The sequence below is a fragment of the Humulus lupulus genome, chromosome 1, assembly GCF_963169125.1.
Source record: "Humulus lupulus chromosome 1, drHumLupu1.1, whole genome shotgun sequence".
NCBI classification, from domain to species: Eukaryota; Viridiplantae; Streptophyta; class Magnoliopsida; order Rosales; family Cannabaceae; genus Humulus; species Humulus lupulus.
In genome coordinates, this window is record NC_084793.1 from 37585179 (window position 1) to 37598336 (window position 13158).

Sequence of the window (13158 nt, forward strand, 5' to 3'; positions counted from 1 at the left end):
TGCATGTTCAGGCACCCACGAATGGGTTGGGCCGTGCGACCCATTATCCCCCTTACCTATTGATTAGACCACACTTCATTTGTCAGGTTTTAGGAATTAATCATGAATGTCACAGGAGTGACATGATGGGTAAGAAGGTCACGGGATGACCCCCTTGCCAACCCCCAGGTGTCCTCTCCTATAAATATGGAGACCCTGGGAGTTGTAAAGGGTTGGATTCCATTGTGTAAAGAAATACCCTGTAAAGAATACCAGAAATATAGCAATAATATTGGTTGGTGGAGTAGAAGGATTTTAACCTTTGAACCACCTAAAAAAGTATTGGAATCATCAGTTCATTTTAAGATCATTCATCTATTTCGGTTCATTACATAGCACTAATCCCATTCTCTTAATTTCTTAATTACCTGTTGACGAAGAACCGCATCAACATATATAATATATTTCAATTAGAATAAGCTATTAAGTAAATAAATACCTGGAAAACTTGTTCACATGCCTCTAAACCATCAATCTCATCCATGTATTGTCGAAGCACAACAGGCTCTTCAGACTCACAAGTATACCAATTTTTAGAACAAATCAAAGCCTCCACCAACCTCGGGGATAAGGAACTCCTAAATGAATCTAGGATTTTTCCCCCAGTAGAAAAAGTTGATTCAGATGCCACTGTAGACATCTGAACAACCAATACATCTTTTTCCATGCGCGCAACTATTGGATACTTGAATCCATTCTGTTTCCACCATTGTAGAATATCAAAGGTAGGATCAAGCTTCTCACGATGATCACTCAAGTAGTATTCAAGATCATCTTTTTCAATGTTATCACTAAGTTGTAGTTGCCCTTGAAGAAATGATTGTATAGTGAAATTGATAACAGGCTGAGATTGTTGAGACTGAGGTTGAGATGGTTGAGCTTGAGATGACTGAGATGGTTGTTGTTGTTTATAAAAAGCATACAGCTGTGCCAAAGTATTTGTCACCAACTTTATCATTTTTTCAACCTCACTTGAAGTGTACACAAATTTGAAACCACGATTCACAACCTCTAATTTATACCTTGGATCAAGGATATTTGCAATAAATGTCAACATATTCAGCTTCTCAATCCTTCCCCAGTACTTGTCATACTTTCGTTTCATACTAGCTGCCATAGCCCCTAACAAAGTATCAGGATTAGAAGCCATAGTAGTTAAATCAACTTGAACCTTCAAAATATCTGGAAGGAATAGATTGGATGTGACATATAATGACCCACTAAATCAATTAGTAAGATCATAGAATCTCCTCCAAAAGTCAACAAATACAACTGCTTTTTCCCAGTCTAGGTTGGTTGGTGGGCCATCCATTCTTTCTTCATCAAAGTACTTTGTGTAGTTCGCATCTGCTTCCAAATTCTCAAAAGCCTTCTTGAATTTTATAGCAGATTCTAACATCAAGTAGGTGGAGTTCCACCTAGTAACCACATCCAAGCATAACAAGGCTTTTGATTCAATGTTTGCATCCTTGCAACTTTCTTTAAATCTTTTCAGTCTAGCTGGAGATGACCGCACATATCTCACCGCATTTCGAATGCTTGAAATTGCATCATTCAACTCTTTCAACCCATCAGTTACTATCAAATTCAAAATATGAGTTGAACACCTCATATGAAACATTTCGCCATTCAATGGAATGGTATTATCTTTGTCCAACAAGTGCCCCTTCAATTTTCTAAGAGCAACGTCATTTGAGGAGGCATTGTCAACCGTCACTGCAAAAACTAAGGAGATACCCCACTCACTAAGACAATTTATCAACTCTTTCCCCACCAAGTCCCCTTTATGGCTAGGAACTTGGATAAAGTTGATAATTCTCTTCTACATTTTCCAATTATCATCAACCCAATGTGTAGTCAAACACAAATAACTAATATTCTGGATTGATGTCCAACAATCGGTGGTCAACGACACTCTATGCTTCACCAAAATTGACTTCAGCTCTTTCTTCTGATCTAGAAACGCATTATAAATATGTAGAGTCTAAGAACTTAACTTAGCTAGTTAGATAGTGGTAGCAATAGTAATAGTTGTAGTATTTTTATGACTGTGGATTTTGGTTCAGATCGGGATTTAGTTGGACACTCGTAGTAACACTTGTAAATTTTATAAGTTTAACCTATAGTTTAAGAATATTAATTATAACCTAAGGTTTAATTAATATGACTGATTATGAAGGTGATATTTATTATAATATAAGGTTTAGATAAACCCAATAAGGAAATGACACTTGTCATGTGTATGTTTAATGAATAATTAAGTATTTTGATGAATAAATTTAATAAGAGTAATATTTGAATATCCTAGGGTCTACCAGTAGCTTTGAAATCGTTAGAGGACTTAGTCAAGGTTGTTTACTCAATTCAAATTAGGCTGAAAAAGTGCAATTACGTGTATAATATTTCAGCGTATGCCGATGTATCGCCGCACTAGGGGGCGATATATCGCCATATAGGGATACGAAAAGCACGTAACTTCGTACGGTCACCTCGACGAGCCTCGGGCATATTAGCCCAGGCGATATATCACCTACTAGGGGCGATATATCGGCTCATGTGCATGATTTTTGAATGCTTGTGAAACCGAGCTTAATTTATTCTTTAACCTCTTGATAAGTCCAGCATCTTTCTGACCTACTCTTCAGCCTCTGCTGAACGAAAATTCAAAGATTTTTCAATTAAAAAGCCATTATTTTATTCAAGCTAAATAAAGATCTTTTCATTCTTGAATTCTATAAATAGGACCTAGTACCCAGCCATTTATTCATTCATCAAGCTAAGTTCAAAGTCTGCAAGCTGCTAGGTTATTTTAGAGTGATAAACACTTGGGTTGGGGTTATAAGCTTTATCCTTATAAGCTTAATAAACACTCGGGAAGTAAGGTTTGTAGTATATTTCGGTTCGAGGTGTAGTTCGGTTATAGAAGCATTCGAGGTATTCCTTCTTCTAGTTTCTTTCTGTGTTATTCTTATAGTTTTTCTACTCAAAATCCTAACTCGTATTCTTTATTCTTGGTTAGGAATCTAAGATCTTGAACGTAAGATTGTTCTTGGTAAGTATCTTTTCGATGGTATAGTTCGTTCATTTTATCCCTTTTCTTTAAGTATACTCACCTTTCTATTATGGTTTTTAGGAGTGTTCCAAAGTCTCGATACTGTTCTCATATCCCGGTATATTGGTAAGGAAAATAGGATAGGATTTTATATGTTATATGTTATCTTATGATTTATGTGTTATGAAGTGTTATATTATGTATGTTGGTAGACTTGGGCATATGACTTGTATAGCTAACAAGCCCCAATAAATTTATGGGCATATGACTTGCTTAGCTAGCAAGCCCCACAAATCTAATGGGCATATTACTTGATTAGTTAACAAGCCCCAAGTAGTATAATGGCCATTGTAGTATATATGACATATGTTTATGATACGCTTATGGTATATGTTATGACATGTTTTTAGCATATGATATGAATTTTATGTATATGATTTATGTTGTTAGATTTTCCTTGCTGGGCATTAGGCTCATTCCTTTATGTTTATATGTGCAGGAAAATAGCTATGGTGGCGGAAAGGTTCTTGGCAGCTTGGGGGTTGTGTATTGAGGCTGGATGGAATCGATGGATTGAGCGTTCGATTAGAGGATGAAGTCTTTAAGTCTTTAAATCATATTTTCTATGTATTTTTCCGCACTTAGTTTTGTAATTGATTTAGTTAGATCATATTATGTTTTATTTTTAAAACAATGGGATCCCATATCCTAAACGCATTTTTATGTATTCAAACCTTTTTCTTTATCTAATAAAGTTATGATGTTTTCATATGTACGTTTTCTTATGATTAAGTATAGTAGTTATTAATGGTCCAAGGTCTAGAATAGTTGGGTCGTTACAGTTGGTATCAGAGAAACGGTTCATTCGCATGAAGTTCTCCTCGATACACACACTCAAAGCTCCGAATCTGATCACCAAGTAAGTGTTTAAGTTATAGTTATCATGTTTATATGTATAGCTAACGATTTTAACATTTATGTTTTCAGTTAAGTATGAACGGAGCATTAACCTATGAGGATATCCGAGCCATTAAGGCTTTAAAGAGAATAAGAGAACCGAGAAACACTGTAGGAGCACTAGAGAGAATCACTCAGAGACTGCTTTTGTTCCACAGAGAAATAGGTCACCTTCAAGATTCTAAGTAGATCATGATGAGAGCAACAGAACAATACGTTTTAGTAATTAGACTATTTAGAGATTTTCATCTCGTAATTACAGCCTTAGAGGAAATATGGGAAACAATGGATGATGAAGATGAACTGCCAGTAGCAATGCGATATTATTTTCTCTTAATTAGGTTCACTTCAAAATCAAAATTTCAGTTTACAAATGAGCAAAAGCATAGGATTTTTACGAACCTTCCTCGTGGGCAATTTGAGGCATATGATAATGAAGACTATGAAGAGTTAGATGATGATATGCTAGATGAAGGATCAGATATAGAAAATCCCGATTTTTAGAATAGTTAGTTTCATTGTTTGTTTTATTTATTGTTTGTTTTATGGTTGTAATTAGTGAAAACTCTTTTCCAAATTAATATCATGTTATTTTGTTATCATGTATGAGTTTGATTTTTATTTCGCAATCATAATAAATAATAAATAAAATAAATAATGACTAAGTTCAGTGAGGGTGGATACAAATCAATTAACCAAGTTTCTATATTGAGAGTTAGGGGGCCATAGTAGTGGGAACGATTTTACTGATCCCAGCCCTCCCTCAATATGGTTAACTTTGGAACAAAGATCAGTTTCGAGCCTGAGAATTAAGTCATATAGGATGATTAGAAACAAACTTAGAAATAATAAAGACGGCTTTTTATTTTCTAAGTATAGAAACCCACTCTAATAATAAAGAAGACTTATATAAATTTTCATAAGAAATCATAATCAATAGGTATGAGTTATGTCTGTTTAGAATAAGTTTTTGTCTTAGAGCCTATTAGGTAAAGTTTTTGCCAATAACCTCTTATATTTATTGGTTGTTTTTGGAAAGCTTACTACTTTTGTTTGTATCGGTAAATTTTTTTATTTATTTTTGTGTTTGGATAGCTATAATATAAAGATTTTTTTTTCTAAAATGAAAAGTTATTTTAAAAATATTTGGATAATTTTTTTTTACCCAAATACTTTCAAAAATATATTTTTCTTTTAAATTTTAAGAGTTAAAAAAAGCTTACCCAAATTTTATTAAAATGCTCTCCTTCTTCTCCTATTTATATAAATATTAAATTTATGATTTTTGTGAATCATTTACGTTTAATCAATAGGCTAATTGTATTTCTAAAATTGATCTTACTAGTGTAGAATTAGAAAGTATATTGGTTTTCATTTTATTTCAAAGATGAAAGAAACTATTATTTTTGTTTTGTTCAAGCATAATTGTTCCTAAAAAATCAACACGTACAACTACCATCCAGAGAGAAGAATATGGGATGGGAGATCTAATTAAATAATTAGTTCCATAAAGTGCATATTAAAGTCAAACTACCATTGCATTACATGATCACTTTAATAATGGCAAAATTCTAGCAACCGAACATTAATCAACATGTGTGAAAGTAAGAATAAAGAAAGTGAAATCACATACTGTATTCTAGCATATGAAAGATAAGCCAACTATGTTTGTATTTCACTCAACACTCAACAGAACATGATAACAAGTTGTTAACAGAATTAAAAATCAAAATTAAACTAAGAAAATGGGCAAATTTTAATTAAATTTATAAATAATAGAATATAATTTGTCAAACTTCATATGTGAGGGGGGAAATGACAATAACAAAAGTAGTGATGGAACTACTGATTCTTTGCCCATACTTGTATATGTAAATTATTAATTGGGTAGTTTTGTTTTCTTTCTTTCTTTTACAACGGTTAATAAAATTATTAGCTTATAATATATTCTTAATTATATATATAACAAAAAAAACCATCCAATATAAGAAAAAAAATACAAATATAATAACATTTAAGCCATATAGGGATGTAGAAGAATTTTGTGACAAAAAAAGAAATTGAATTGCATAAAACCTATAACAATCTTTTAAAATAAATCCCTTTACCTAAAAATTATGCTTTAAAATATATTGCATTACTAAGACGACACTAGCTGAGATAATAACAAGTTGTCCTTATATTTTATTTGAATTTCTAGCCACATTAACCATATACTTATACCAATAAATAATGATTGAAAGACAAATCCATATAGATTGAACCAACAAATAAAAAAAATCATTGTTCAAAACTAAATTAAGACCAAATACCTTAAAAATATTATCCCAATTGATGACAAAATATGTTCTCATAGTTTAAATTAACAATAAAACATTCTTTCTTAATTAACACACCCATGTCGAAAAACACATAGTATAAAACTTGCATAAAACTGGGGTTACTATGTTTAAGAAATCAAAGTTTTTCATTTTAATTAGAAATCAAACCTTTAAAGCCAACTATGTTTGTAATCAAGTAGTTCAACGGTGGAGTGGATTACCTTGCTTGGAAACGAATCAGTGTGGCAGAGGGAGATCCGTGTCCATGAAGCAGTCGCTGGAGTGGGAAGGGTCAGCTGAGCCGTGTCCGTGAAGCAGTCGCGTGCGTGGGTTGTGGTCGTGCGGCTGCTGCCGAGTGAGTCTGGTCGGTCTGTTCGTTTGGGCTGGGATGGGAGGAGAGCGAAACAGAACAGAGAGGAGAGGAAGAAGGAGTAGATGAGAGGTGGCTGAGTGATGAGAGAAGTGAGTATACGATAGAGAGAGAGAAAGAGATTCATTCAGTGCCCTAAGTTTTTTTTTTTTAATTTTCAGATTTTTAATTTTTATTTAATAATTTTAATAGTTAATAATTATATAATATTATATTATTATATTTATATTTTTCGGTCGGTTTCGGTTCCGCCGGTCGGTTCACACAAAATTTTCAAACTGACCGAACAGTGGTGGTTTGCGCCGTTAACAGTTTTTTCAGTGTTCGGTTTAATTGGTTTTGGTTTTTTTGGTGTTCGATAGGTCGGTGTACACAATTTTTTTGATTTTTTAGATTTTATGCTTAGCCCTACATACAACACACTCTGCAGCTTGACACTATTTCTAGACGTCATCTTCAAGTACAAAGTACCTTGCCCTTTTATCTCAGAGGTTGTTGAGTTGCCCATGTAGATCTTTTCCCCGTTTTCCACTAAAGTAAGGTCAGAGAATGCAGACTTGTTCGCACAAACATGATGAGTAGCTCCAGTATCGAGCCACCATTCCTTTGGATTAACATCTACCAGGTTTATTTCAGAGAGCATTACACATAGGTCTAGGTCAGCGACCTCTTGGAACATGGCTTCCACAACATTGGCCTCATTGCCTTTCTTTTTCAGCAGTCTACAATCTGACGATTTATGTCCCGTCTTGTTGTAGTTAAAGAACTTCCCTTGGAATTTCGACTTCTTTGAAACTCCACCTTTCGGTCCAAGTTTGGACCCTGGCTTGGGCTTAGGCTTCTTCCCCTTGGAGCCTTTGTCATGCTCCACCGTATTAGCCTTGGCAACATTGGGATTTGAGGATTGCTTCTCAGCACTTTTGTTATCCCCTTCAATGTGAAGTCTGCGAATGAGATCTTCAACACTCATTTCCTTTCGCTTGTGCTTCAGATAATTTTTGAAATCAAGCCATGTAGGGGGTAGCTTCTCTATAATAGCAGCTACTTAGAGAGACTCACTCAAGACCATCCCTTCAGCATGTATTCTATGGATAATCAACTGAAGATCTTGCACTTGGCTTATCACATTTTTGGAATCCACCATCTTGAAGTTCAAAAGTTGGCCAACCAAGAATTTCTTGGCTCCAATATCTTCAGCTTTGTACTTGTGGTCCAAAGTATCCTACAATTCTTAAGCCATTTTCTTCACACTATACATACACCATCTTGAAGTTCAAGAATTGGCGAACCAAGAATTTATTGGCTCCAGCATCTTCAGCTTTGTACTTGTGGTCCAAAGAATCCCGCAATTCTTAAGTCATTTTCTTCACACTATACACACTATACAACGAATCAGACAAGCCATTCAGAATATAATTCCTACAAAGGAATTCAGCGTGCTTCCATGTCTCAACTATAAGTTGAGTTTACACATCTACTTCATCCTCTCCAACAGTGGGAGGATCATCTTTCAAGAATCTCACAAGACTCAATGTTGTTAAGTAGAATAGCATTTTCTACTGTCATGTCTTAAAATTCACACCAGTGAATTTTTCCGGTTTCTCATTATGGCTCACGCGAACCGTTGGAACCGAAACTTTCACAGGCTAGTCCCTTGAGGACTGGTTTTTTGTGGTCGAAGTCGGAGTTCAGAGAGATCCACCAATGATTTCAGTAGGATTAAATCCATATTTTCAGCCATATCTAAATGGTGAAAAATTACACTTTTAGAAATTATGTTTTAAGATCAAATTTTAAAACTAGCAATCATATCATACTTGAATGGTGAGTACTCACGTGTGAAAAATAAAACAATAATATATACATGAGGTATATAAAAGTATATATTAATTTTCATGCATGTAAATAAATATAAATTTATATATTTTACTATCATAATAACCTTATCCATGAATATAAATATTTATATCTCTATTTAAAAGGGAACACAAAATTAAATGTGAAACTTATATATATATATATATATATATAGGTGCGCTCTTAATGGTTACTACCCATGAATGGTCACTTTGATATTAACCATTGGATTAGGATCAATGATCTATATTTATAGTTTTTAATTAAAATTTCTAAAAATAAATTATGATTTTTTCCAATTTTTAGAAGAGTGACCTGATGACATGTCGGTCACATAATTATTAAATTAATGAATTAAAAAAAATCTTATCTAAACATTAAATAGGAAATTTGCATTATAAATAAGCATTATATATGTAACTTATCACTTTGTTTAAAATCACAAAAAAGCAACATTAATATAAAATATATTAATTATATTATTACGTTAATATATATTATCATTAGCTCAGATTAAATTTTCCTCATCTCTCACTATAGCAAACTGACCTAATTTTTCTTTTTAGCAAAACCATCCCAAATATTTAAAAAAATAATAATAAGTTACTCCAATGATGTCTATTAATTCTTTACATTTTAATAATTTCTTGGATTATTGCCAATATTCAATTTTCCTGAATAAACACAATAAGCATATGATTAAGCAGAACAATTGTGACTCATTTCTTTACACTACAAATTGCTAATTTTAATCCAATATCGGCCAAAAGGGCAGGTGCAAGAAAAGGAAAAGAAAATAGGGAAAATAGTTTGACAGGAAAAGAAAAAAAAATCAATCCTCCAAAACTTGTTAGTGAGAGCTCAAGGCTTTGAAGATGGTATATAACAAAAATTATTATTTTGCAACATATATTCAAGCACAGGAACGTGTTCTTCGCTAAATTTGCTAGCTAATTCTTGATGGGCGTCACTTTTGTTGTCAAACTAATAATAACTTGAAAAATCTACTTACTCAATCGAAAATAGGGCATGTGTTCCTACAAGGACAAGAGAAACATATTCAGTAGAATGATACTAATTCTTCAGTAACACAACTAAGAGAATAAACCAATTATAAACAACCAAAGTGTGAAAGATACTTTTATAAATAGGCAAAATATAAAAAAGTTGGTGGCCAAGAAAAAATAAAATCTCTTTCAATGTAATATCCATTACCTGGTTGAAACAGAACCCCAAACCTCTGCTATAAAAGTCTGCATATTTGATCATAAACATACCACAATCATACCTGTATATAAAGAGAAAGTTAATAAAATCATTTAGAAATTCACTCACTAGTTTTATGTCAGAAATTACAAAAATAAATGCGTGGTAGATTGAATGATACAGAAAATTTTCTCTTGCTCAGGAAAACTGAAAATTTCACTTCATCAACATAGTATTTGGCCTACCACATGACAACAGAAAATTTCAACAAGCCAGCTATCTTAATGAGTTAAACAGTTGTAAATTACTCAAATTGCAAGTTTGAGAAACAACCGCAAGCATTTAGACCTTGGACATACTGTCAACTATAGAACCAAATAAATTTTGTGCATTTATATTTACCCGAAATCAACATAATTCCACAGCAGGAAGATAAGAAATAGTTCTTATTCAAGTGAAACCCAATAAAATTTTCTATAATATATGGAAGAGAATACAATAATATATGTTAGGGAATGTGACTTGCTATGGTAGAGACACTTCAAGTTAAATGTCCAACGAGACAGGATCAAAAGCATACAAGTCTCGGCAGCAGAAATTTTTGTGCTTCTTTTTACAACTTCTAATATACACATATATAATATAATTAAGGACCTACGTTTCACATTTCAGGCAAAACATTAAAGTCAGAGAAATAATGGTTTCCATAGGTGTGGTGCCTTTAAATATTAAAGTCAAAGAAATAAAATTTTGTTCCTGTTCGATTTCACCTTCATATACTTTACATTTTTTTATAAAAAGAAATAGTCAAAGCATGACACCTGGACGTCTCCAACACGGGTCAATTTCTATATAAAAAATAATATTTTTATTTAAAGATTAATTATGACAAAAAAATAATAATTATTAAATTTAAAATTAATGTAAAAAAAAATTACATGTTCATGACTTGCTATACCAAGTCACTATTTTGCCACATCATCATAATAGTTAGTCATCATCTATGGGTAGTAACCATTGAGAAGTCTTCCATATATATATATATATACATCTATTAGTACAAATATAAATGATACTAAAAAGAAACTATACATATATTGGACATATATAGTATAGAATCGTGCATTATATATAAAAATTAATAAAATATATACACATATATATGTAATGGGTCTAAATTACAATATTAAAAGAAATATGTATGTTTGTCGATTTAAACATAAAATATGAATTAATAAATTTACACACACCAACTTTATAAAAATAGGATGAGACTAATATATATTAAGCTTATATATATAGTTATGCACATGTAGAATATATATATATGAATATAAAAATAAATATAAATGAATAACTAATTTTGTATATAAAAACTTTATAAACGTTAGGTATAGATCCAATAAAAGGAATGTATAGATATATGTGTATATGTTTGATAGTTTAAAATTTATATTAGTATGCACACATGAATCAAGCATATTTTTTTTTTACATATAAGTACATACATAAACAAGTCAAGCTATTTTTTTTCTCGTCATTATTGTTGATTAGTAAAATTGTAATTCAAATAAAGCATATATAGATATGCATTATATATAATATTAATGGTAAACATGTGAGAGAAAAAAATGGCATATAATATGGATCTATATAATTGTCAAGCTAATGATATATTCTACACATAAATATATTTAATGGCGAAACTGATTAAAGTAAAAGGCATATATGATATGCAAAATATGTGATATATATATTTAATGCATGTAATATGAACCATAAGAAATAGGTACCGATCGAAAAAATTGCATCAGTGCATATATATGTATAAAGTTACTAGCACTAATTAAATATAAAACAATAATAATCCAAATTGGTTTCTGTCATTTAGTTTGTTCATCTTCTTTGAAGGAGTCAAAATTCTGCTTTAAGATTGTTAGAAATAATATAGTGGAGAATAACAAAATATATATTAATATATTTAATTGAAGAACATAAATGAAAAAATACAATAGAAAGAATAAATCAAAGCCGAGGCATGCGAAACACACTTTCTTTAAAGCAGATTTGCCCCCTCTGCCTGAACGGTATTAGAGGAATCATGAGCAACCATTTCCCATGATACAACAACTATCAAGCAGGACGAAAGTACCACTGCGTCTGCTTATGCAAACTTGAAACAAATATTCCCTCTATCACCAAAAAATAATATTGAGACGGAAGAGAGAAAGAGACTAAGACTATTGTGTGTGATACTTTATATTTGTGTGTCCTAGAATGAGAGGAGAAACCTCATTTTATAGGCTTCATGGAGAGTTGAAAATGTATGTGAATCAAGTGCATTAATTCCCAAATATCCAACAAATCTGGAATCTTAATTTCTGAAAATCAATAAGAATTAATCACACTTATTCTGGTAATATCAGCAGTTACCCAAAGTGATTTTCTGACAATCAATCAAAATTAATCACAATATTATGATATCTCAATTTTGACCAAAGTGATTTGCTAAAATAAATCAGAATAAATCACACAATATTATGATAATCTCATATTTAATACAAGTGATTTGCTGAATTATTACCATGCATCAATTTCTCATTCACTCAATTTTTTTCCAACAATTACAACTCTCCCTGGACCCGAGATGGAAATAATACCACCGAATAATAATATTTAAAATTGATTATATAAATATAAAATAAAATAAATATATAAAGCCTAGACAGAGAAGAGAGATAAACAAGAAAGAGGAGGAAGAAAAAGAAATAAAAAAGGGGAAATGAAGTAAAAATAATAATAAATTTTTTTTGTTGTGCTTTCATTTTTTTTCAGCAATCAATACTTCATTAAAAATTTCAATAATAATAATCCGAGTGTAAAAAAAATCTTTTCATTATACAAGTTTCCCATCTATCCTAAGAGCATGTGCAAGTAATTAAAAAAAATAACAAATATGAATTAGGAACACTTCAAGAAAATTGGACAACAAATTTTCAATTTGAATATCCTAATTCATTAATACATAGATCTCTTAGAAAATACAGAGACTGAAGTCAAACAATCAAATTTAGCATGGAAAGGAAGACCAAAGAAGAAGAGATAATCCAAAGCCAACATTAAGACTACACATTTTGCTAGGATTTCTGAGAAACAACTTACAAAAAGAGGACAAAAAATAGAATTCATGTCAGTATTAAACTTTAAAAAAAGAAATTATCCCCGTTTCCTCCCCGCACACATGGCCTCGTACACTAAGGCCATGGGCTATCCTGAAGGGACCCGAGGCCCAAACCGAGCCTAATAAACGGGGAAGGAGTACATCTTGGTGGCCCAAATATCAGTAAGCCCAACAT

At 31.9% G+C, this 13158-nt stretch overlaps 1 protein-coding gene across 1 annotated transcript; it reads right to left on the reverse strand.

Moving 5' to 3' along the window:
• Nucleotides 1–1264: 1264 nt before the first annotated feature.
• On the reverse strand, nucleotides 1265–7709 carry LOC133813043 (zinc finger BED domain-containing protein RICESLEEPER 2-like). Its single transcript, XM_062246853.1, has 3 exons — nucleotides 7211–7709; nucleotides 1967–1995; nucleotides 1265–1861 (listed from the first exon to the last, which is right to left on the reverse strand). Exons 1-3 carry the CDS (start codon nucleotides 7707–7709, stop codon nucleotides 1265–1267), a joined length of 1125 nt encoding a protein of 374 aa, XP_062102837.1.
• Nucleotides 7710–13158: the final 5449 nt, after the last annotated feature.